Source organism: Bufo gargarizans, chromosome 1 (assembly GCF_014858855.1).
Source record: "Bufo gargarizans isolate SCDJY-AF-19 chromosome 1, ASM1485885v1, whole genome shotgun sequence".
Taxonomy (NCBI): domain Eukaryota; kingdom Metazoa; phylum Chordata; class Amphibia; order Anura; family Bufonidae; genus Bufo; species Bufo gargarizans.
The window spans coordinates 397037426-397062409 of NC_058080.1; the positions used below are offsets into that span (position 1 = coordinate 397037426).

At 44.0% G+C, this 24984-nt stretch overlaps 1 protein-coding gene across 1 annotated transcript in view; it reads left to right on the plus strand.

Annotated features, from left to right (window-relative positions):
* The first annotated feature begins 5626 nt into the window (after positions 1–5626).
* Positions 5627–24984, plus strand: part of LOC122931725 (maternal embryonic leucine zipper kinase-like) — a 43347-nt gene continuing 23989 nt past the window's right edge. Inside the window, exons 1-11 of the mRNA XM_044285797.1 lie at positions 5627–5697; positions 8889–8981; positions 9305–9390; positions 14999–15115; positions 17888–18031; positions 18122–18190; positions 19007–19099; positions 21263–21361; positions 21440–21508; positions 21649–21747; positions 22332–22418. Coding sequence (XP_044141732.1) covers positions 8918–8981; positions 9305–9390; positions 14999–15115; positions 17888–18031; positions 18122–18190; positions 19007–19099; positions 21263–21361; positions 21440–21508; positions 21649–21747; positions 22332–22418 — 927 coding nt within the window. The 5' untranslated portion in view covers positions 5627–5697; positions 8889–8917. The remainder of the gene's footprint in view (positions 5698–8888; positions 8982–9304; positions 9391–14998; positions 15116–17887; positions 18032–18121; positions 18191–19006; positions 19100–21262; positions 21362–21439; positions 21509–21648; positions 21748–22331; positions 22419–24984) is intronic.

Here is a 24984-nt window from a genome sequence, read left to right on the forward strand (position 1 = left end):
CAACCACACTTAAATCAACCACGCGACGCGGTCAAACTCGCCTTATATATCTCCTTATATAACTAAATATAGATGCAGCTCACTACACCAGCCTGGTTTGTTTCCCCTCTGGAATCAAAGAGGAACGGTGTAGGAATTACAACAGTTTGCATATGTGCCGCCCACTTGTTAAGGAACCAAAAGTAATGGGACAAATGGCTTCTTAGCTGTTCCATGGCCAGGTGTGTGTTATTCCCTCATTTTGCAGTCAATTAGAGCCTGAAGTCTGGAACACATAGACATCACCAGACGCTGGGTTTCATCCCTGGTGATCTGCCAGGCCTCTACTGCAACTGTCTTCAGTTCCTGCTTGTTCTTGGGTCATTTTCCCTTCAGTTTTGTCTTCAGCAAGTGAAATGCATGCTCAATCGGATTCAGGTCAGGTGATTGACTTGGCCATTGCATAATATTCCACTTCTTACCCTTAAAAAACTCTTTGGTTGCTTTTGCAGTATGCTTTGGGTCATTGTCCATCTGCACTGTGAAGCGCCGTCCAATGAGTTCTGAAGCATTTGGCTGAATAGGAGCAGATAATATTGCCCAAAACACTTTAGAATTCATCCTGCTGCTTTTGTCAGCAGTCACATCATCAATAAATACAAGAGAACCAGTTCCATTGGCAGCCATACATGCCCACGCCATGACACTACCACCACCATGCTTCACTGATGAGGTGGTATGCTTAGGATCATGAGCAGTTCCTTTCCTTTTCCATACTCTTCTCTTCCCATCACTCTGGTACAAGTTGATCTTGGTCTCATCTGTCCATAGGATGTTGTTCCAGAACTGTGAAGGCTTTTTTAGATGTCGTTTGGCAAACTCTAATCTGGCCTTCCTGTTTTTGAGGCTCACCAATGGTTTACATCTTGTGGTGAACCCTCTGTATTCACTCTGGTGAAGTCTTCTCTTGATTGTTGACTTTGACACACATACACCTACCTCCTCGGTAGTTCTATTACAGATATGAAAATGAGCTATAAATAAAGCATACAACTCTTTATGAGTCCCTTTAGAAATTATTTTTAACTGTACATTTACAGTAGATTTTTCCACTTCTCCTTCTGTAGAGACTTTGAGTTTAAAACTGACAACAAATCTACTGAAGAATCAGGATGACTTACCTGCCGAATTTGTCACAGGTTTTACAGTGGATTGCCATGGAAGCGGATGCAAAGGGTCTAAATAACATCTATAAATGACACACAGAGGAGCAGTTTGATTCTCAACCAAAGAAAAACCACCTAGATAGTATAAAAAATACTGGCGGTTTAGTATTTTCAGGTGTTCACTCTTTACAGAATGTTTGTAGAATTCTAAGCATAGTAAATATATATTCACTTTGCTCTCCATATATGAAGCATTGATATGCATCCCCAGCAATTCCAAAAAGAACAGATGAAGGAAGAAAAGGTATAGTTGCCAATTGTTCTGAATTTGCAGGGGCTGTTCTGCACTGAACATGGCGGGGGCTAATGTAAGCCCTGGCTATACGTCGACATTCCTGGGTGGGTTCGGGGCAGATTGACCATAGACATTACAGAGAAATTTCCTGGTGGGCTGATGCCCAGGGGGCCATCTGGGCCCTCCTCATGGCCAGCCAGTGGAAGTTTTTGGGGATGTATTTTGTGCTGCTGGCAGTATTTTGTGATGGACTGTGGCATAATGTGCAGCAATATGGTATTGCTGGCCCTGCCTTCCATCAATTTGGACCTGTCTACAAAAAAGGGCCACTTTTAGTATTTTTTCCAGAGCCACTTTAAGCTTCCAGTCCGCCCCTGGGTGGGTTTATGCTGTTCCTAGGTGCAGGCTTATATGCCCCGAATTTACTGGTAAGTATGAAAATTTCTGCAGACATTTAGTATTTAAGGAATGCTTTCATTCATTATTTTTTTTCAATATGACCTGTATGAACAAAGGCATTTTTTCTTTTGCTAAGCAATACAGAATATGCCTCAGCTAATGTCTTATAGAAAGATCAAAACCTTCTCTCCCTAGATGCAAGATAACTCCGAAACAAACCTAATAAGAAAGAAAGACAAAGGGAAAAATGAATGCCTTGTAAATTGTAATTCATGAGCCTTTACACAACACGGGTAGAACACTATTTACTGATAAAACCAGCCCAATAAAAGGAAGAAAATATGCTTGCTATGGCCAATATATTTTATACTTCTGAAAAGTATAATGCAGACTGTATACAAAGTGGGAACATAAAATTGTCCACACAACAATATACGCATTAAAAGAGAAGTCTTAATTCTCTTGTCGTCCTAAATGCATATTTCATAGCCTGATGACTGTGTATCCTGCTTATAATTATCTCTGCTGCTCTGCAATCCATTATGATCTCCTATAGTCACAGTGACAGTATACAGCACTGCAAATCCACAGCACTTTTCTATTTATGCTAATTTCACACTAGTGCTGTGAGATCAGCAGCGGTTTTAGTCCGTCTGATTCTTGGTATATTTTCCGGGTTGCGGACGGATCTCTGCCGGACCCATTATAGTTAAAGGGGTTGTCTCATCATGGACAATCAGCGCATATCGCTAGGATATGCCCCCATTGTCTTATAGTTGCGTGTCCAACCACTGGGACCCGTACCTACAGTCAGATCCATAAATATTGGGACATAGACACAATTGAAACTTTTTTGGCTCTTTACACCACCACAATGGATTTGAAATGAAACGAACAAGATGTGCTTTAACTGCAGACTGTCAGCTTTAATTTGGGGGTATTTACATCCAAATCAGGTGAACGGTGTAGGAATTACAACAGTTTGCATATGTGCCTCCCATTTGTTACAGTCATCGGAATGAGGCCTAAGGGATCATGCACACGATCGCATTTTTGTCCGAATCCGATTAATATTTTTTGCAGGTCGGATGCGGACCAATTCACTTCAGTGGGGCCACAAAAGGATGTCTGTTCCGAGGCATCCGAAAAAATACAGAACATATCTTATTCTTGTCCGCAGTACGGACAAGGATAGAACAGTTCTATTATGGGCCAGACATTCCGTTCTGCAAAATGCGGAAGGTACACAGTCGGTATCCGTGTTTTGGCAGATGAGGTTTAACACTGACAAATGTAAAGTTATGCACATGGGAAGGAATAATGCAAGTCACCCGTACATACTAAATGGTAAAACACTCGATAACACTGACATGGAAAAGGATCTAGGAATTTTAATAAACGGCAAACTAAGCTGCAAAACCAGTGTCAGGCAGCTGCTGCCAAGGCCAATAAGATAATGGGTTGCATCAGAAGGGGCATAGATGCCGTGATGAGAACATAGTCCTACCACTTTACAAATCACTAGTCAGACCACACATGGAGTACTGTGTACAGTTCTGGGCTCCTGTGAACAAGGCAGACATAGCAGAGCTGGAGAGGGTTCAGAGGAGGGCAACTAAAGTAATAACTGGAATGGGGCAACTACAGTACCCTGAAAGATTATCAAAATTAGGGTTATTCACTTTAGAAAAAAGAGGGGAGATCTAATTACTATGTATAAATATATCAGGGGTCAGTACAGAGATCTATCCCATCAGCTATTTATCCCCAGGACGGTGACTGTGACGAGGGGACATCCTCTGCGTCTGGAGGAAGGAAGGTTTGTACACAAACATAGAAAAGGATTCTTTACGGTAAGAGCTGTGAGACTATGGAACTCTCTGCCTGAGGAGGTGGTGATGGTGAGGACAATAAAGGAATTCAAGAGGGGCCTGGATGTATTTCTGGAGCGTAATAATATTACAGGCTATAGCTACTAGACAGGGGTCGTTGATCCAGGGAGTTAGTCCGATTGCCTGATTGGAGTCGGGAAGGAATTTTTTATTCCCCTAAAGTGGGGAAAATTGCCTTCTACCTCACAGTTGTTGTTTTTTTGCCTTCCTCTGGATCAACTTGCAGGATGACAGGCCGAACTGGATGGACAAATGTCTTTTTTTTGGCCTTATGTACTATGTTACTATGTTTTGCAGATCTGTAATTTGCGGACCGCAAAACAGGCCATGGTCGTGTGCATGAGCCCTAAATACTACACCGTATAAATCCATCCCCATGGCTTTGTTCACATCTGTGGTGCTTGTTCCTTTTTCGCTTCCAGTATAGGAACTGAAAAACAAAAACTGAAGCATCAGATCTTGCATCAATGCCAACGGATGAACGCACAGTTGCCAACTGTCCTGAATTTGTAGGGGCTGTCCCTGATTTCCAGAGACATTTCCAGGAAATTTGGGCCATCCCAGTCCCAAAATAGGTGGGGCTAACATACGCACCACCCCTTGGTAAGGATCATTTGTGCAGGCTTCTCGTCGTTTGGCAGCAGCATATCGTGCCGTCTAAATAGCCTCTGCTGCCCGGTAAGCAATGATTCAGGATGAGGACGAGTAAGGGCTCTTTCACACTTGCGTTCTTCTTTTCCGGCATAGAGTTCCGCCGTCGGGGCTCTATGCCGGAAGAATCCTGATCCGGATTATTCCCACCCATTTGCTTTTTTCTGAATGGTTACCATGGCTGCCGGGACGCTAAAGTCCAGGCAGCCATGGTAAAGTGTAGTGGGGAGCGGGGGAGCAGTATACTTACCGTCCGTGCGGCTCCCGGGGCGCTCCAGAGTGACGTCAGGGCGCCTCACGCACATGGATCACGTGATCGCATGGACACGTCATTCATGCGCATGTGGCGCCCTGACGTCATTCTGGAGCGCCCCGGGAGCCGCACGGACGGTAAGTATACTGCTCCCCCGCTCCCCACTACTACTATGGCTATTAAAGTCCTGGCTGCCATAGTAACACTGAACGCATTTTGAAGACTGATCAGTCATTAAATGCTTTCAGTTCACTTGCGGTGTTACGGATCCGGCGTGTAATTCCGGCAAATGGAGTACACGCCGGCCCCAGACAACGCAAGTGTGAAAGAGCCCTAACTGCAATAGTGATCACTGCTCCTCAGACTGTAGGGGAGATCGCTGACTGTGGAGGAGACAATTGCCTGCAAAATTGTCCTTTTAAAAAGCATTATAGGGGAGATTCAGCAAACTGGTGTAGTTGCCCATAGCAACCAATCACATTTTACCTTTCCAAAAGTGTTCTGAACAATGAAAGGTGAAATCTGATTGGTTGCTACGGACAACTAAGCCAATTTTCCTTTACACCAGTTTTGATAAATGTACAATGACTTTTGGGTGGACAAGGGGGAGGAAGGATTTGGAATTGTATCTATTTTAAAAGTCCAATGTTGTAAGGTGGGTGTGCAGCGACCTACAGTGACACAATGAGGGTGCCTGCCCTACAACAGGCATTGGCCAGCGCACTATTAATCGCGTCCCTCGCAATCCATTGGGCTCGGTAAGCAGTGCAGAGCCATGGCTACATGTGGCGTCAGCACTACGTACAACAAGATATCTATTCCTGCACCATCATGGCGTTTCCGCGCCGCCGCCGTCCCACGTTGCATTGCACAGCACTGCATGACCTCCCTCCCGGCATGCAAAGCGCCGCAGCCCTGCGCTTGGCTCTACAGGTTTGATTTGATTGGTTAGTGCTCTCCGGCCGGAAGTTGCCTTTGTTCCCCGGCAAATTTAAGTGTTCGTACCATTAGACGTCATAGTCAGGCTCTGCAGCAGGTCGGTTAGTGAGGAGCTAGTGACAGGTGAGTTCCCTGCAGCGAAGATTGTATAATGTTATGGCTGCTGCGGTTTGATATGTGAACCGCTGGGTGTGTATGCTGACTCTAGATTCAAGGATTGCATTATTGCAAGGTTTGGCTACCAGCAAATCTGTGAACAGTGAAGTGGTCAGCAAACTTGGGCACTACAACTCCCAGCATACCCCAATTGCTTCTATAGGAGTTCCAAGAATGACTTAGCAAGTGTGCATGCTGGGAGTTGTAGTTTCTGAACAGCTGGAGGTTGCTATGCTGGTGTGTCTTGTCAGGGTGTTTGGGTGGCTGACAGCTGGAGCTCTGTCTATGGGCTCATGCACACGACTATGTATTTTGTGGTCCACAAAGCACACCTCTGCAAAAAAACTGACATCCATGTGATGTCTGCGTTGTATCCATATTCATTATTATTATTGTTGTTTTTTTGTGTGTGGCTCTGTTGTAACAATGCCTGTCTGCAGAATAGACAAGAATAGGACATGTTCTATTTTATAAACTTTTTTTGCGGAATGGACATATGGACAAGTAAATAGTTCCGCATGCGGACCCGTAAAAAAAAAAAAAAAAAAAAATGGAACGGAAATGGGGGGAAAAAAAAATAAAATGTTCATATGTGATTAGTATGTTTCTCTAATACTCATCATTGAAATTGGAGGATGTGACAACCCTGTGTGATGCACAAGTGACGCCCTGAATGTGCTCCCATCAGCCCCAGCCTTAGGCTTATTGCACACGAGCACTCCGTGGCCGTATTGCAGACCGCATTTGCGGATACGCAATACACGGGGCACTGTTCTGTGTGTATTCAGCATCATGGATGTGGACCCATTCACTTCAACGGGTCCGCAAATCTGGAGATAAGGAACGGAAGCACTACGTGAAGGTACACAAAATGCTCTTTGTGTAACTTGGTTATAAGGGAAAATAGCATTCTGAATGCATAGTAAAATAGCGCTGGAGGGGTAAAAAAAATACAAAAATAATTTAACTCACCTTCATCCACTTGATTGCGTAGCCGGCATCTCTTCTGTCTTCATCTTAGCTGTGTGCAGTAACAGGACCTGTGGTGACATCACTCCGGTCATCACATGGTCCATTACCATGGAAAAAGATCATGTGATGACCGGAGTGACGTAACCACAAGTCCTGTTACTGCACACAGCTAAGGCCTCTTTCACACTTGTCCGGATCCGTCGTGTACTCCATTTGCCGGAATTACACGCCGGATCCGGAAAAACGCAAGTGAGCTGAAAGCATTTGAAGACGTATCCGTCTTCAAAATGCGTTCAGTGTTACTATGGCAGCCAGGACGCTATTAAAGTCCTGGTTGCCATAGTAGTAGTGGGGAGCGGGGGAGCAGTATACTTACCGTCCATGCGGCTCCTGGGGCGCTCCAGAATGACATCAGAGCGCCCCATGCGCATGGATGACGTGTCCATGCGATCACGTCATCCATGCACGTGGGGCGCCCTGACGTCACTCTGAAGCGCCCCAGGAGCCGCACGGACGGTAATTATACTGCTCCCCCGCTCCACACTACACTTTACCATGGCTGCCAGGACTTTAGCGTCCCGGTAGCCATGGTAACCATTCAGAAAAAGCTAAACGCCGGATCCGGCAATGCGCCGAAACGACGTTTAGCTTAAGGCCGGATCCGGATTAATGCCTTTCAATGGGCATTAATTCCGGATCCGGCCTTGCGGCAAGTGTTCAGGATTTTTGGCCGGAGCAAAAAGCGCAGCATGCTGCGGTATTTTCTCTGGCCCAAAAAACGTGGGTCCTGAACTGAAGACATCCTGATGCATCCTGAACGGATTTCTCTCCATTCAGAATGCATTAGGATAAAACTGATCTGGATTCTTCCGGCATAGAGCCCCGACGACGGAACTCTATGCCGGAAGAAAAGAACGCAAGTGTGAAAGAGCCCTAAGACTGATCAGAATCCTGATCAGTCGAAAAAATGCATTGAAATGCCGTATCCGTCTTTCCGGTGTCATCCGGCAAAACAGATCCGGCATTTATTTTTTTTCAGTCTGCGCATGCGCAGACCGGAAGGACGGATCCGGCATTCGGGCAAGTCTTCAGGTTTTTTTTTCACCGGAGGTAAAACTGTAGCATGCTGCGGTTTTCTCTTTTGCCTGATCAGTCAAAACTACTGAACTGAAGACATCCTGATGCAAACTGAACGGATTACTCATCATTCAGAATGCATGGGGATAAAACTGATCAGTTATTTTCCGGTATAGAGCCCCTGTGACGGAACTCTATGCCGGAAAAGAAAAACGCAAGTGTGAAAGTACCCTAAGGGCTCTTTCACACCTGCGTTCTTTTCTTCCGGCATAGAGTTCCGTCGTCGGGGCTCTATGCCGGAAGAATCCTGATCAGTTTTATCCTAATGCATTCTCAATGGAGAGAAATCCGTTCAGGATGTCTTCAGTTCCGGACCGGAACGTTTTTTGGCCGGAGAAAATACCGCAGCATGCTGCGCTTTTTGCTCCGGCCAAAAATCCTGAAGACTTGCCGGATCCGGAATGAATGGCCATTGAAAGGCATTGATCCGGATCCGGCCTTAAGCTTAAACGTCGTTTCGGCGCATTGCCGGATCCGACGTTTAGCGTCCCGGCAGCCATGGTAACCATTCAGAAAAAGCTAAAGTCCTGGCAGCCATGGTAAAGTGTAGTGTGGAGCGGGGGAGCAGCATACTTACCGTCAGGGCGCCCCAAGCACATGGATCACGTGATCGCATGGCACGTCATCCATGCGCATGGGGCGCTCTGACGTCACTCTGGAGCGCCCCCGGGAGCCGCACGGACTGTAAGTATACCGCTCCCCACTACTACTATGGCAACCAGGACTTTAATAGCGTCCTGGCTGCCATAGTAACACTGAACGCATTTTGAAGACGGATCCGTCTTCAAATGCTTTCAGTTCACTTGCGTTTTTCCGGATCCGGCGTGTAATTCCGGCAAGTGGAGTACACGCCGGATCCGGACAACGCAAGTGTGAAAGAGGCCTAAAATGAAGACAGAAGGAGATGCCGGCTGCGCGATCAAGTGGATTAAGGTGAATATTTACTGCAGTCAATCGTGTGTGTGTGTGTGTGTGTGTGTGTGTGTGTGTGTGTGTGTTTTATATTTTATTTTATATGTGTATTCTGAATCTACATATTAATTTTGCAGGCCTTGTGTGTGGCTACGGGCTTAAAATCATGACCGTCGATGATTATGAGGAACTGCTCAAGCATTATCAGCTGCATGAGACCATTGGAACAGGTAACTTTCCATTTTCTGTACAGCTCACAATAATAGGCACCCTCTATCTAGTTTTGGTACATGCAGTATTGGAAATGATGCTGTCTGCAGTAACATAGTATACTGCTGGTGGGATGTTCTGAAGGGAAGCGAATGCTTCTCCAAACCAGGGGTACAATATAACTTACATTTACCAGATATGTCCATCTGGTGTCTGAAGGCAGCCCTCCACTGGCATGGCTAAAGGTAAAGGTTTTTGAAGATGTGTGTGACTGTATATCTCTACTTACAGTACATGGTCACAGAAGTAATGGTTGATCTGGTTTTGTGTCTTCCTGTGGTAGGAGGATTTGCTAAGGTCAAGCTTGGAACTCATCTTCTCACTGGTGAGAAAGTCGCAATCAAGATCATGGACAAGGAATCCCTTAGGGTATTTACATATTATTATTTTTTTTCTTCTAATTTTGGGTTGTGTGTTATGTTGTAGACCGCTGAGGTCAGTGATTGGCTGCTGTGGTCATGTACAGCATATCGCTGCTGCAGCCTTGTATACAAATGCTGTAAGGCGGACCAGAGTCATGGCAGTGGAATAACAGGTGAGATCTGTCACAGGATCCTAAAACTGCAGCAAAACTCTTCAATTTTCTCCCCATTCATTTTCAATTGGGACAACCCTGAACAAACTTGATAGGAGTGCACCAGAATGCACTCTGTTTCGTTCTCATGACGGACACAGAACCGCTGCAAGCATGGGATGCTGAACAAGACGGATCCGGCATGCAACACAATGTAAGTTAATGGTGCCGCATCCGTCTTGTTCAGCATCCCATGCTTGCAGCGGTTCTGTGTCCGTCATGAGAACGAAACAGAGTGCATTCTGGTGCACTCCGATCAAGTTTGTTCAGGGTTTTCTTGGACACGGGGAAAAAAAACGATCTGGCACCCATTGACTTACAATGGTTTTAATGCATGCAACCGGATCCGTTCCTAACAGATGGAGACGGTTGTATTATTGACCGGATGCGCTTTTTTTTTTTTTTTTTTTTTTTCTTCCCCCCCCCCCCCCCCCCCCCCCTCTTGGATGCAAAAAAACTGTATAAATAACTTTGTAAATGTAATTACCCGAAGTTTCGCGAGACTCTGGCTCATCGGAGCCAATACATTCTAATATTCTACAGAGTGCTCGCTCCATACGATATTCTAATGTCTTATGCGATTCGACTTCGGATGAAGCATCCAAAGTTGATTCGCTCATCCCTAGTCTTTTGCTTAACTCCTATAAGACCTGGGCCACATGGAGACTTTTTGTAGCTCTACTGATTTTTAAAGTAGACTTAACTTTATTTTCTAGAAGATTGCATACATCTCAATCTATTGCAGTGCAAAAAGTCTCCATGTAGACCCTAATGATTATTTCTAATAACAAATCCATGACATATCACATTCATATGAAATCAAAACTATCTGTATTCAGCTTTTTACATGGGGTATTCTTGTACAGTAAAAATCCATATATTGTGATTAAACCTTTTCACCACTTACTGGCCTCAAATATGCTGTTCATAGCTTGCTACCTAGGGTTATGACCTGTAATTCTGCTGCTTGAACATGCTCAGTTTCAGCACTAGTAGATGAGGAGGATGTAACGGGAACTAATATGCGGTGCTCAGCAGTGAGATAGCACAATAGTTAAACTTTCTCACCTAAAAATGTCTGTTTCTCAAAGTCTGAACGAAGCACTGAGAGAATCGCTGATTCAGACCCTCACATGAATCCAAAGTAATCTCCCAAGAGCTTGTCGTATGCATTTACCCCCTTCCATAGGCGGAGTACTTGTACTACTTTGGGATACAGTACTTGCCTTATACATTGTCCCCTGACATGGGTGGACTAAGTATAGTAACACTGGTTTCAGTGCCGGACGTATATTTTCCCCCTTCTGTAGGTGGAGGAATTGCATCTCCACTGGGTTCAGTACCTGCCATATGCATTAGCCCCTTCCTTAGGTGGCACGATGACATTATCACTGGCTACAATGTGTGCTGTATGCATTACCCCCTTACTTGGGTGCCCTCCCACGGGGTACAGGACTCTCCACATGCACTAGTTCTCGCCGTGGGCATTAACCCACTTCATAGGTGTAGTATTTTCCGTACCACTGGCTTAAGTACTTGCCGTATGCATTCCACCTTCCATAGGTAGGGTAATTGCACCACCATTGGATACGGTCCGACTGTCGCGCTATCCTTCCATAGGCGGAGTGTTGAACATCACTGTGCTTCCTGTTTCATTACCCCCTTCCACTAGTGGGGGAATAACTAAACATTTTTCGGATGCTGCAATTCAACTGCGCCATGGCTCTAAGTGCCTTCGCTTATTGCACAAGGGGGTGTGGCACGGTACCCGCGGGTGCCCGGTACTCTTTCTCTAGTGGTATATGGGTACCGCCAGTGGATACGGTGGCTATTCCTCATTGTATCCTTTTTTTCTTTTTGGTAATGGTTTTTGGCAGTGGGTTACCTAGCATCACTTATGGTCTCCATTGGGCCTCCATTGTTAGTCGGTCATGATATGGTCCGCATCAATACGTAGTGCGTACACCATTGCACATATATATGGTGCGTACGTTCCAGCGAGTCGAGTGTTCACTGACTCTGTATTCTCTATCCACCGCTCCTTCTCTGGGAAAGTGGTTATGCTGGCACTCTGGTTTAGCTGCTACAGCTTGTTCTCCTCAACAGGTACAGCTTTTTGCTAATGCTGGAGTTTCTGGTCGCTGCAGTGGGACATCCCCCTCAGGTAGGGGTTCTACCCTGGCGCTAGCTTGGCAGTTGCGCATGTTCAATGCCCTTCTAGGTAGAGGTTTTTAAGGTTAGCTCTACTTAACCGGGGCAGTATGGTGCATGGCTTTTACGGATAGTCTCAGGCCTCCCCCTCAGTTTGGACGTCAGTTGGGCAAGTGCTGGCTACTACTGTGGGAGCGGTATTGCATTACCACTACATACTTGGGTTCTTACTGCACAGCTCTTTCGTCAGGTGGTGGACTCTTTTAGCACTAACGCTGGGTTCAGACCTGAGCGTTCTGAAACGAGCGCTCTGTATGCGCGATTGTACGGGCGTTTACAATCGCGCATACAGAGACTGGCGTTCACACATTGTCGCGCGTTCCCGAATTTCTATGTGCGGGAACGCATGACAAACGCCCAAAAAAAAGCTCAAGCACTTGTTTGAGCGTCGGGCGTTTTACAGCGCGATCGTACGCGCTGTAAAACGCCCAGGTGAGAACCATTCCCATAGGGAATCATTGGTTCTTGCCTGTTGTGCGTTTTACAGCGCGTAGGAACGCGCTGTAAAACGCTCAGGTCTGAACCCAGGGTAAATTTGATGGCCTCTGCGGTTGTCCTAAAAACTTATTAGGCTGCATTCACACGACCGTATGTATTTTGCGGTTCATTATGGATAACCATATTTTTGTATATGGTAGGAGAACTTGGATAACTCTCTATTGAAAGGTGGATTGGTACTGTTGTGAAAATATTTGATACATATTTATTTTAGTATCACCTTAAGGCTCTGTAGTAAGGTGAATATAGCAAATAATTTTTTATTTTTTTATTATAATAATTTGCTTTTGTCTCCTTAAGGGTCCATTCATACGTCCAACTGTTTTGCGGTCCGCAAATAAAAATGAGGATCTGCAAAACACTGTTACCGGCCATGTGCGTTCCGCATTTTGCAGACCGCACATGGCCGACACTATGATAGAAATGGCTTTTCTTGCCCGTGGCTGCGGGCTATTTTTTATAATTTTTTTTTCGGGGCCGTGGAACAGAAGTGCAGATACGTGCAGCACACAGTGTGCTGTCTGCATCTTTTGCTGCCCCATTGAAAATGAATGGGTCCGCACCCTTTCTGCAAAGATGCGGATGTGTGACTGGACCCTAAAAAGCAAAAAGCATTTATTATGTTGACTAAGTTAATATAACTTGCCTTTCCCTACATAATAAATGCAACTTACTAAAGAAAAGGGATTATTCGCCTTTTCTTACTAATGATCATCTGATTGGAGGGGGGGGGGGGGGGTCGTCCAACAGGTCAGCCCCATTCACTTCCATGGGGCTGAGCTGCTCCCAGGCCACATGAACTATAGTTGTGATGTTACTAGTTTGCAGGAAGCAGCAAGAAGCCTGCGGTGCTACTGCGAGTGCCGCTGCCTTATCAAAAAGCTGATCGGCAGGGTTCCCAGGTGTCGGACCGCCGCTGATCAGATGCTGATCTAATCCAAAGCATAGATTATCAGTAAGAAAACAGAGGATAACCCCGCTAAGCTTTTTACCAAAAAGACTGGAAAGGTGAAAGGACAAAAAACAGAAATGATGTTTTAGATGCTAAATCTCCTCTCCGTGGTTTGTTCTATAAGGTTCCATGACCAGAATTGACAGTCATCATGTCTTTAACTGAAAGTCTAGGAGTATCCTCGAGAAATCGCTGAGAGTCACCAGCCAATTTTAAAGTAGATGAGGTTTCAAATATCTTCTCCCTTGGCACACTGTGTAAAAGGTCTTGACCAATTGACCAACTAGAGTCTTGGGGCCACTCATGTTGTAAGCAAGTCCTTACACAAGGCAGCAAAAAATATGGTAACTTCTCTGTCCTGTAAAAGCGCAGGATTCCGAACAGAAATTGATCAGACTCCATTGTAGTCAATAGAAAATGTTTGAGTCAGTTATGTGCCCTATTCGGTACTTCCGTTATTTTCATTGTTCTGCTCTTCTAAAGGGGGAGATCAATGAAAAAAAAAAATTGTGGTCATGTGAACCTGGCCTACTGCGTGTTTGTTCTTCCATCCCAATTAGAACACTGACTTTAAACCTATTCAGTGCTGCCCAAGGACTAGAGGAATATGAAATACAGAAGTGGGGGAGCCAGGGGCATACAAGGTCAGGAGAACAGCCTTAGATGTAACCTATGCATGATGGGAACTGTAGTGTGCTCCACTTACAGGCTGCTGCTGGAGCCACTCCCACGCTTGTGGCACCATGGAGTCGCACATGAGGCGCAACCGTGTGCCAAAAAAGATAGCTAGATATCTATATATCTAATTTTGTAGTATTAGGCTTCGTTCACATCACTGTTCAGCCTTTTCGTTCTCCTGCTCCGTTTAGGACTGAGAAGGCACATAACTGAGCCCTTAGGGCCCCATAGACTATAATGGGGTCTGTTATGTTTCCGCTCAGAAGATGATTTTGGAGCAGAGACAAAAGTTGTGCATGCAGGACTTTTGTCTCTGCTTCTTCTGAGCGGAAACTTAATGGACCCCATTATAGTCTATGGGGTCCTAAGGGCTCAGTTATGTGCCTTCTCCGTCCTTTCCGTTCTCCTGTTCCTAAAAGGAGCAGGAGAACGGAAAGGCTGAACAGTTATGTGAACGAAGCCTTAGTCTTGTACTGTAGCAGACTTTGTGTAATTTTTCTGCAGCAGTCTTTCATCTTTGTCATCTCAATGCTGAAATGCCCATTTAAGGCTGGTGTCACACACATGGTTTTTTTGACCCAAAGAGAGAAGTAGATCTGTCAGGAAGAAGTCTTTCCTTCATATTTCTAATTTCTTTCCAACTTACTTATGGCTTTGGACGAGGAAACAAAATGCCACAAGACTGTGTGACACTACCCTAAAGGATTTCCTAACCCTATGAAACTTTTTACATGCTGGTAATAATGGTATCAAATAGAAAAAGTAGTAATCCTCTGCTGTTCCAATGCATATGCTTCCCAATTTTCCCAGTGGTCACGGTTTACCTTGCTCCAGCAATGTCATCTTGACAGCTGACCGTTGCAGCCAATCCCTGTCTTTAATGGTGACTTTTGTGGTGCAAGACACCACATTGTTCCTGAAGCCTTGTAAACACCAGTGGAGTATCAAGGAAGGCAGAGGATTGGTAGGGTATTGCTCTTTGGAAGAAGAATTCATGGTGTTGATAAACCCCCTTTAACATGTTGGCTACACGTTTTGACCTTGCCCTTATGTATCTCTTTAAGGATGATTTGCCTCGTGTCAAAACAGAAATTGAAGCGATGAAGAATTTGAGCCATCAACATGTTTGTAGACTCTATCATGTTATTGAAACCTCAAAGAAGATCTTCATGATTCTTGAGGTTAGCTTCCTTTTGTATAATATAATATAATTTCATGTGGAGATTGAAGAAAACACTATTTGTACTAGGACTGAGCAATTATGACCCCAAAAAAATTGATAAACTGAACATTTTGATTTTAAGATTGTTCAATTATATTGTTAGGGATCAGCATGGTAGGCTGTGGTGGGGCCATCTCTTCTGTTTCTATCCTGGCTGGCATCAGTCTGTCATGCATGGTGGTGTGCTGGAAGCAACAAGATCTGCGGCACAAACCCTCCCTGAAGTTTCTCTGGTACTGCTACGTTTAATGGGAGTACCATTTTTTCCTAAGAGAACATGATGGTACCATTTGGAACAGGAGTACCTCCTCCAGCATGAGCCTCTTTTTTAAATGGGATCTGCAGATGACTGATAATCTTTGCTACATGGAGAAGTGGGCTACCAAATGTAAAAGTCTATATACACATGTGGACAAAAGTATTGGTGCCTTTCTGTTAAAGAAAGAAACCCACAACTCGCTGACAAAACTTGAAACTGACCAAAGTAATTAAAAAATTACTGAATATCGGCTAATAAAAATCAGACACTGCTTTTGAATTGTGTTTCCACAGAATAATAAAAAAAAAACTAATGACTATAGACAAAAAAGATGGTACTCCTAGAAAAGATTGAAAATAATTTGACCATATGTTAAACGAAGTCTACTTTCACACTAGCGTTTTTAATTCCGCTATTGAGATCCGTCATATGAAAGCACTTCACTTTTGTCCCCATTCATTGTTGATGATCCGTTCATGAAGGATGCATGCGGTTGTATTATGGTAACTGAAGCGTTTTTCCAGATCCATGAACGCTAGTGTGAAAGTAGCCTAATCTGTCAGTCTGCCTATTTTGAAGAGTGAAAAGTAGTCACTGTGCTGTTTGGTGTCACGGTGGGCACCACACTGAACGTGGACCAAAAGCTAAGGAGAGAGTTGTCTCAGAATAAAAAGAAAATTATAGACAAACCTGTTAAAGGTAAATGCTATGAGACCATCTCCAAACAGCCTGATGTTCCTGTTACTAAAGTTGTAAATATTATTCAGAAATTACTATTACTTTGTATTATGAATATATTCCCAAATACCTTTCAAAAGTTAGTATGGTGGCCATTTTGTTTGCTCCCTTGACAAAATTAGACACTATAACTAATGAAAGGTATTTGGGAATATATTTATAATAAAGTAATATTTAAAGAGGGGGGGGGGGGAAAATAAAAAATCTAAACTAAGCATACAGACATGGAGAGCGGCGCCCAGGGATCTCCCTGCACTTAGTATTATCCCTGGGCGCTGCTCCGTTCTCCCGGTATAGGCTCCGGTATCTTCATATGTTCAGCTCAACTGGGTGAAGCCTGCCTCAGGCTATGAGCTGAGCGCTGCGATTGGCCAGCGCTACAGCCTAGGAGTAGGAGACGCTGGCAGGCTCCACCCAGTTGAGCCGAACATATGAAGATACCGGGAGAACGGAGCGGCGCCCAGGGATAATGGTAAGTGCAGGGAGATCCCTGGGCGCCGCTCTCTGTCTATATGCTTAATTTTGATTATTATTATTTTTTTTTTTTATTGTAGTGAAAGGTCCTCTTTAAGTATCTTTTTTCTGTAGCCAACCAGCCGAAAAAACCCAGAACAACTTCCAAAAACATTAGAGGTGAACTCCACAGTCAAGACACATCACTGTCTGATCACACCATCCGTCACTGTCTTAGCCAAAGTGGACATGATGGAAGACGACTGAGGAGCAAACCACTGTTGAAGGCAAATCAAAGTGAGACTGTAATTTGCCAAAATGCATATTGACAAGCCACAAAGCTTCTGGGGAAAAAAATCCTTTGGACATATGTTTCAGTTATGTATTGCGGCTGCTTCTGGCACAGGGTGTCTTGAAACTATGCAGGTTACAATGAAATCGGAAGACTATCATGGCATTCTGGAGCAAAATGCGCTGTACGGTGTCAGAAACCTTGCGTTGCAGGTCATGGGTCCTCCAACAGGATAATGACCCAAAACACACAGCTAAAAACATCCAAGGATGGCTAAGAGCAAAGCATTGGACTATTCTGATGTGGCCTTCTATTAGCCCTGATCTAAATCCTATTGAATATCTGTGGAAGGAGCTGAAACATGCAGTCTGGAGAAGGCACCCTTCAAACCTGAGACAGCTGGAGCAGTTTACGCACAAAGGAGAGGGCCAAAATACCTGTGGACAGGTGCATCTGGGTGTGCAGCAGCTATCTGCAGCTGTATTTGTACTAGTGTTTGCATCTTGATAAATTATCCTTTTGTTAATACATTAACCTGCTTACTAAATGTCTGAGGTCATATTGTACAGACTTCTTAGGGTCCATTCACACGAATGGTGATGTCTGGTGTGGACCTATTCATTTCAGTGGGGCAGCAATAGATACAGACAGCACCCATAGTTCTGTTCAGTGTCCCTGCAAAAAAGCTAGTTGGTCCACAATCGCATACAAGAATAGACATTTCTATCATAGGGCTGACCATGTGCGTTCTGTAGAATGCGGAACGCACACAGCCGCTACCATGTTTTGCAGATCACAAAATGCTAACTGTTTTGTGAATGGACCCTTACGGTTTTCCGTCTGATTCATATTGAATTATGGATACTGTATTAGGAGATGCTTCTAGGGGGAGTGAATGTAATACATTGCTGTACAGGTAACTATATGGCAGCACATACAGGGCCTATATCTCCATACACTGTGATAAGACAAGCTATTTTCTCTTGCAGTACTGTCCAGGTGGAGAACTATTTGATTACATAATTGCAAAAGACCGCCTAACTGAAGATGAAGCTAGGGTGTTTTTCCGGCAGATTGTATCTGCTGTTGCTTATATTCACAGCCAAGGATATGCACACAGAGATCTTAAACCGGTGCGTTTATCATATTCTTTGTTTTTCCATTATGCATGTGATATGCTTTGCTTTGTTTTAAATTTTATTATTATTTTATATTTTTTGTAGGAAAATCTACTTATTGATGAAGATCAGAACCTGAAATTAATAGACTTTGGGCTTTGTGCAAAGCCAAAGGTATAAAAGTGCTGATGGCAAACGGTATTCTTTTTTTGTGATGGTCTTTGTAATGGGGGGGAAAAAACACATCAGGAAGATACATTTTATTTAAATTATTTTATTTATTTTTCCTATTTTAATCAATAAAAAATTATGTGAACGTTAGTGCCCTCTACTGCTAAGTCTGGTGACTGCAGCCAAGATCTCAAATCAAAACCTATAAAATCTCTTCAGTTAAACATTAGGCGAAACCAGTGTTACTTTGAATGTCTGTACGTCAGTAAATGTTTAATACATAATTTTATGAAATACAAGCCGTTCAGGCTTGTATATTCTGTATGCAGTGTATAGTGTGTCTTGGTATGAAAAAGTGACATCCTGACCTCCTAGCTGGGATAGAAAGACACTAATCCAACCAACTACATTAGTACTGTACTGAAGGTTCGTTATACTTTAGCCATCATACGTGTTTTTGGCTTTTTTACAGGGGTTATGCAACTGGTTTAAAAACAAAAACCAAAAAAAAACTAAGCAACAGAAAATGTTAAAAAAAAAACTAAAAGAAAAACCCAGTAGTAACCTCTCCCACAACATGCGCACCGCCCACTACCACCACTATCCGAGAACTTTTGAATTGCAAAGATTTGGTGGCCCAGCAGTCATGTGCCATACTTTTGCTCTCATCATCATTTAACCATGATGCCAGTAGTACAGCAAGTGGCGACTGCTCAAAATCTTTCCAGTGGTAATGTCGGGGAGCACCTCTGGAATGGCAGTACTGTGGGTACTATATATATAAACTTGCTGCAGTATACTTTTCCCTTCCTTCTATAGGGTGGCATGGATTATCACTTAATGACCTGTTGTGGAAGCCCAGCATATGCAGCTCCTGAACTCATACAGGGAAAAGCTTATATTGGCTCTGAGGTAAGTCACTGGATATAACAACATAGCTGTGGTTAGGAGGTAGTTTAAATTTGTTCTCTGGGACTTAAAGGGGTTATGCCATGAATAATGAAAAAAATACAAATTGGACATCGTACAGTACATGACAACCTCTTTCTAACAAAGCTAGAACCAGCCCTGTACCTCACATGGATACAGAGATTCCCCCCCCCCCCCCCCCCCATTCATTGCTCTGCTGGATTTATATCAAGCTGACGGCTCAAGGGGAGTGTCTTTTCCAGTGTAGCTAAGGCGGCGTGTCCATGGTCTCCCTATCACAGCTCAGGAGGCAGATGAATGACGAAACTGAGCATGTGCGGCCATCTCAGTGAGCAGGTCAAAGAAATTTAAGTGGCACTATAAAGATACTTATTATTATATATTTTTTTTGTTACTGAATAACTCAGTAGTGATACAACTTTTTATTTTATTTTTTATTACATGCCATTACAAAATTTATTAAGGTCCAGGTGCTGGTTTGAAAAGTAGAATATTTTTCATGGAACAACCCCTTTAAAAATTGCTGACCTATTCACAGGACTGCACAGGGTCTGACTCCCTGTCAGTCAGGTGTTGGAAGGGGCTGGGGCGTTTGTGCCGGCACAATATCCTTTTTCCTTTGCCTGTAATGTTGTGTCCACTGGTTAAATGTCCTTTGTGCAACTCTGTCCTATCCAAGTAAATGGGACTGAGCTGCGATACCAAGCACAGGCACTATACAGTGTACGGCGCTTTGCTTGGTACACTATGAAGAGGGCATAATGCTTGTCTGAGCAGTGCAGACCTTTTTAAACTTGTGATCAGGAAGGGTGCTTAGGCGTTGGATCTGCACTGATCAAATATTGATAACCTGGGGGGAGGTCATCAGTGTTTTTATTAATTTTTTAGTTTTTATATATTAGTGCATTGTACTCATAATGAGCAAATTTTTTTATTTTATCTTTATTAAAAATATGGAGTACTTTTCTCTGTACAGAGCTGAGATGCTCTTCTAGCTGGATCTGAATGTTCTCTCTGCTCGGTCAGGTAGACAGCTGATGGGCTCCTTATCTCTGCTCTCTGACATTATAAACACTCATTTTATAGCTCAGTTCTTATCTTGCTGATAAGAATGTGGCTTAAAGAGGACCTTTCATGGGGTTTATATGTTAGAAAGTGGTATGCTTACCAGATAGGACGGCCTCTACAGCACTTTTTTTTTTTTTTTTTTTTTTTTTTTTTTTAATCCCTCTAAAATACCCCTCCTTTCCGGCGCTGTGTCCACCGGGAGGGAGGAGGAGACAGCCGCGTTTCTCAATGAGCGTCTCCTTCTCCCTGGCTGTAGTCCGGTCCAGTCGCAGTGGAGAACGTCACAGCCAGAGAGAAAAAAAAAAAACACCTCTCCTTCCTTGGCTGAAAAAAAAAAAAAAAAAAAAAAAAGCTGCCATTTGTAGGGGCTGCTCCTATCTGGTAAGCATACCAGTTTCTAGCATAAACCCATGAAAGGTCCTCTTTAAATAACTGTTTGACATGGGATGAGTGAACTTGATGTTTTCAGGTTCGGTGGAAAGTCCTGTCTTGCATAACGGAAACCGTCCGGATCCGTTATGCTGCCCATAGGCTTCTGTTATTGCGGCATACCTGTTAAATGCTACCGTGGTGCATTCCGTAATTGAATTCAGTTATATTCATTAAATCCATAACCACCGAACCTGAACTTGCAAACAAAGTTTGATCATCCCTATTTATAACCTCATAATTTTAGAGATAAGGGTTATGAGATGACTGCACAAAGTGGAGGTAGGATGAAAGGCTAGAAAAACAGTTAACCCTTTGTGACAGAATGGCAAATTTTTTTATTTATATTTTTTTTCATAACGACTAATTGAGAAAAAATATTTTTAGCCCCAAATAAGTAAAATGCAATCCTAAAACAAAATTGTCCAGAAAGGTGTACATAGCCTTTAAGTCCTGGAAAATACTTTTTAAAGATATTGGCTAAAACTGGGGCACAGGCCGGGAATGGTCTAAAGTTTTATCTTTTAATCCCATTTAACAATGTAAAAAGATATGATGTTGGAATAGACTTTACCATAGAGTTAAATGTATAAGCTGTGAATATTCCGTGAAATTTGCTGAGCCAAGAATAACCTTGTATACTTGCAGGCGGACATATGGAGCATGGGAGTGCTGATGTATGCACTAATGTGTGGCTATCTTCCATTTGATGATGACAATGTCATGGCTTTGTATAAAAAGATAATGGTAAGTTATTGGCTTGTTATCTTATTAATTCCAGCTCATTATTTCCAGTAACTTACAGGTCTGTTTTTTTTTCTGCAGCGAGGAAAATATGAAATCCCAAAATGGCTTTCACCTGGCAGTGTGCTGCTGCTTAGTCAAATGCTTCAGGTAATGACCACTTTTCACACATGATCTTGTACTTGTAATGCTTCAAAATCAGTGCAGATGATTGCTTCCTAGGTAATGTAGTTCATATCTGTTGCAAATATAAAGTTGGGACTTAAAATATATTTTATGTTGTCTCCTAGGTGGATCCCAAAAAAAGAATTTCAGTGAAGCATCTTTTGAGACACCCATGGCTCATGCCAGGTTACCACTATCCTGTCGAATGGTATAGTAAATGCCCTGTGAGTCTTCCCACAGGAAAACCTCATTGATCTGATATTGCTCTGCGTACATCAGGAGAGATTTACTAAACAATATAAATTGCAACATATTTTATTGTGAACCAGTCTTCAGTTAATGAAGAGAGCCATATTTAGCATAGTTTGTATACAAGACATCCGTCCATCCAGTCCAGCCTCTGATCCTGCAAGTTGATCCGAGGAAGGCAAAAAAATTTAGGTGGAAGCCAATTATCATAATTTTAGGGGAATAATTCCTTCCCGATTTCCAATCAGTCAATCGGAATAACAATCCTAGCCAGCTCTCAGCTTCTGTCGCTATGGGGAAATATTTATGGCCTATCCAGTTGACAGGTTGATATAAGGTGTTGTGTTTTTTTTTTTTTTTTTTTTTTTTTGTTATGGCTCCCTCTGTTCCAGCGCCTCTTCTCCAACTTGATTTATTTTTCTGATTTTGTATTTATCATGTTTGGAATATGGTCATGGCTGCAGCGGCGGGGAATACTGGCGCTTGAACAGGGAGTAGAAGAGGTAGTGGGTTCTTAGAAAGTCATTTGAACTAATTGTTTTATTTGTTCTGCACTTAGCTTGGATACATTGATGAAGATTGCATTACAGAACTATCGGTGTATAACAAGCACAGTAAAGAAACCATGTCTCGTCTCATCTCGGAGGTAAACTGCTGTTTCTACCATCTGTTGGGGGGGGGGTTCAATGGCATGGGGTGCCAGATAGTTGTAAAGGAGGAGGAATGCAACACACTGTTGTAGAATTTGGAATAGCTGGTTGGAGGAGGCAGTTATTTACAGCAGGTAACCTCTTAAACTCCAAGAGGCAGAGCACACCTCATCAAAGTAGCTACTAAGTGCTAAGCCCAAAACTACATCCCAGCCCTGCTCAGGGGCAGCAGCACCACAGCTAAGAGCTGCTAGCTGCCCGACATATCAGAAGTTGCTCCTGCTTTTCATTGCATTGCTAATTTAAGACACTCCCTCTTGCATGGAAAAACCTCACCCGTGCTATCTTCACACTACAATATGTTAGAATGGTCTGAGCTTCTTGACTGTTATGATCCAGCTAAGAGGAGGAGGAGGGTGGTGAGAGCAGGACAAGCACTGAAGACTCTTAAGGCTCCATTCAGTCGTCCATAAGTGTTTTGCAGATCCGCAAAACACTGACACTGGCAATGTGCGTTCCGCACATCGCCGGCACTAATAGAATATGCCTAATCTTGTCCGCAATTGCGGACAAGAATAGGACATGTTCTATTTTTTTTTTTTCGGGAGCGGAAATGCGGACCCCCATCGTGCAGCCCTGTAGAAATGAATTTGACCACGTATGAGCCGCAAAAAATGCTAATCAGACGCAGGCTAAAAATGCGTCTGTTTTGCATGAGACCTAAAATGTTTTTTTTTTTTTTTTTTTTTTTTTTGTGTGTATTGTGAGTGTTTGCAACTTATTTGTATGCTGTCTGATGGAGAGGGGATTAATAACAACATGCACAGATATGCATGTTGCCTATCCCCCTGGGGTCATGTGCACTTTTACAGGTAGAGGAATATTTACAGTATCTCTCCTCCTCCCTGCCAACTGCTGGCACGTTCCCTCCCCTTCCCCCAGTCTATCCTCCTCCATGCTAAATGAGAATATAGCTGGCTGAAGGGCAGGGAGGGTAGTATCTTAGGCTAGATGGCTAGAGAGAGCCAGGATTTATTGTACAGCTGAAAATATATATATTTTAAACTTATAACTGGAATTGTGGTGGTGCTATCCATGATGCAGCATTTAGAAATCTGATTGAGAGATACAGCTATTGCAGTGAGCCTGGTCTTTTGTTAAAGGCTTGGAAGAACAAGACCTGGCTTGTATATGTAGTAGCTACACGTATAAGATATGTCCTTGGCTCATAAAGGGAAACACTTTGAAGACGTGAGATTAGAGATGGCCTTGCGGTTCGTCCGGCGGTTGTTTCGCGGCGAACTTACTGCCCACTGGTTGAACCTTCTGACTGCTGTCAAGCATGTAACCCGTGGCATCTGTGTGGATTTGGTGTTACCGCCACGGATTGCATGCAGGCCTGCCTCTTCTCCTCTATCCTCCGTCTCCTCCTCGGCTGACTCGTCCTTTTCCACTGCTAACACCTCTTCCGATGCACCTTCCAAGCTCCCCAGAACCTATTAGACGTGCCTGGTGAGACGTTGCCATGCTGTGCTATGGCTGTTGTGCCCGGAAGCCAAGAGCCACACCGGTCCTGCACTGCTTTCAGCTCTGCTGTCACAGGCCGATCAGTGTCTCACCCCACTCAATTTGACAGTTTGTAAAGTGGTGTGCGACAACGGTGCCAATCTGCTGAGCTACTCCATATGAGAAGTCAGCAGCAGTCTGAAGAGTAGGATGGTGGCTGGGGGGAGGAGGAGGAAGAAGAGCAGACTTTGAGGGGGACTTTTTTAGGGAGGACAACATTCTCCTGGGCGATGAGCCAAGGCCTTCCACCGCTTGCAAATGAGGGGGCCTGCTCCAGTGTTTGAAGAGGGTCCCCCGTATAAAAAGCGTCAAGGTCCAGTACTGGGTGGCAACGTACTTCGACCCCCGGTACAAACACAAAATGGCGGACATGTTACCAGCATCACAGAGGGCTGTCAGAATGCAGCATTTCCAGGCCTTGCAACGAGAGATGCTTTCTACTGTTGCAGGCTCTAGCTGTGGGTGGAAATTCCTCTGCCAAACAGGTGCGGCTACCAATCCTACAGCGCATGCAAGAAGAGGGTGGTTTGAAGATGTGTTGGTCACTTCGCATATGAGATTATTCTTGCAGCCAACTTATCAAGACTCCCTCCGGATCCAGCCTCAGGGAACGCCTAGACCGACAGGTGTCCGACTGTAGGGTTAATGGCCGATGTGGACGCTCTGAGAAGTGAGGAACCCCTGGACCACTGGGTGTGCAGGCTTGACCTGTGGCCAGAGCTGGCACAATTTGCCATCAAACTCTTTGCTTGCCCCACGTCAAGTGTCCTGTCCGAAAGGACGTTCAGCGCAGCAGGGGGGATTGTGACCGATAAGTGCACTCGCCTAGCTCACGACAGTGTGGACTACCTCACATTTTCTGAAAATGAATGAGGCATGGATCTCTGAGGAATTCAACACCTGTGACGACCATGTGTAATTGAATTTCCTCATGCCTGCCCACAAATATCTGCCCCGACCCAGAACAAGGAATGTTCCTTGTCTTGTGTGTGTGTG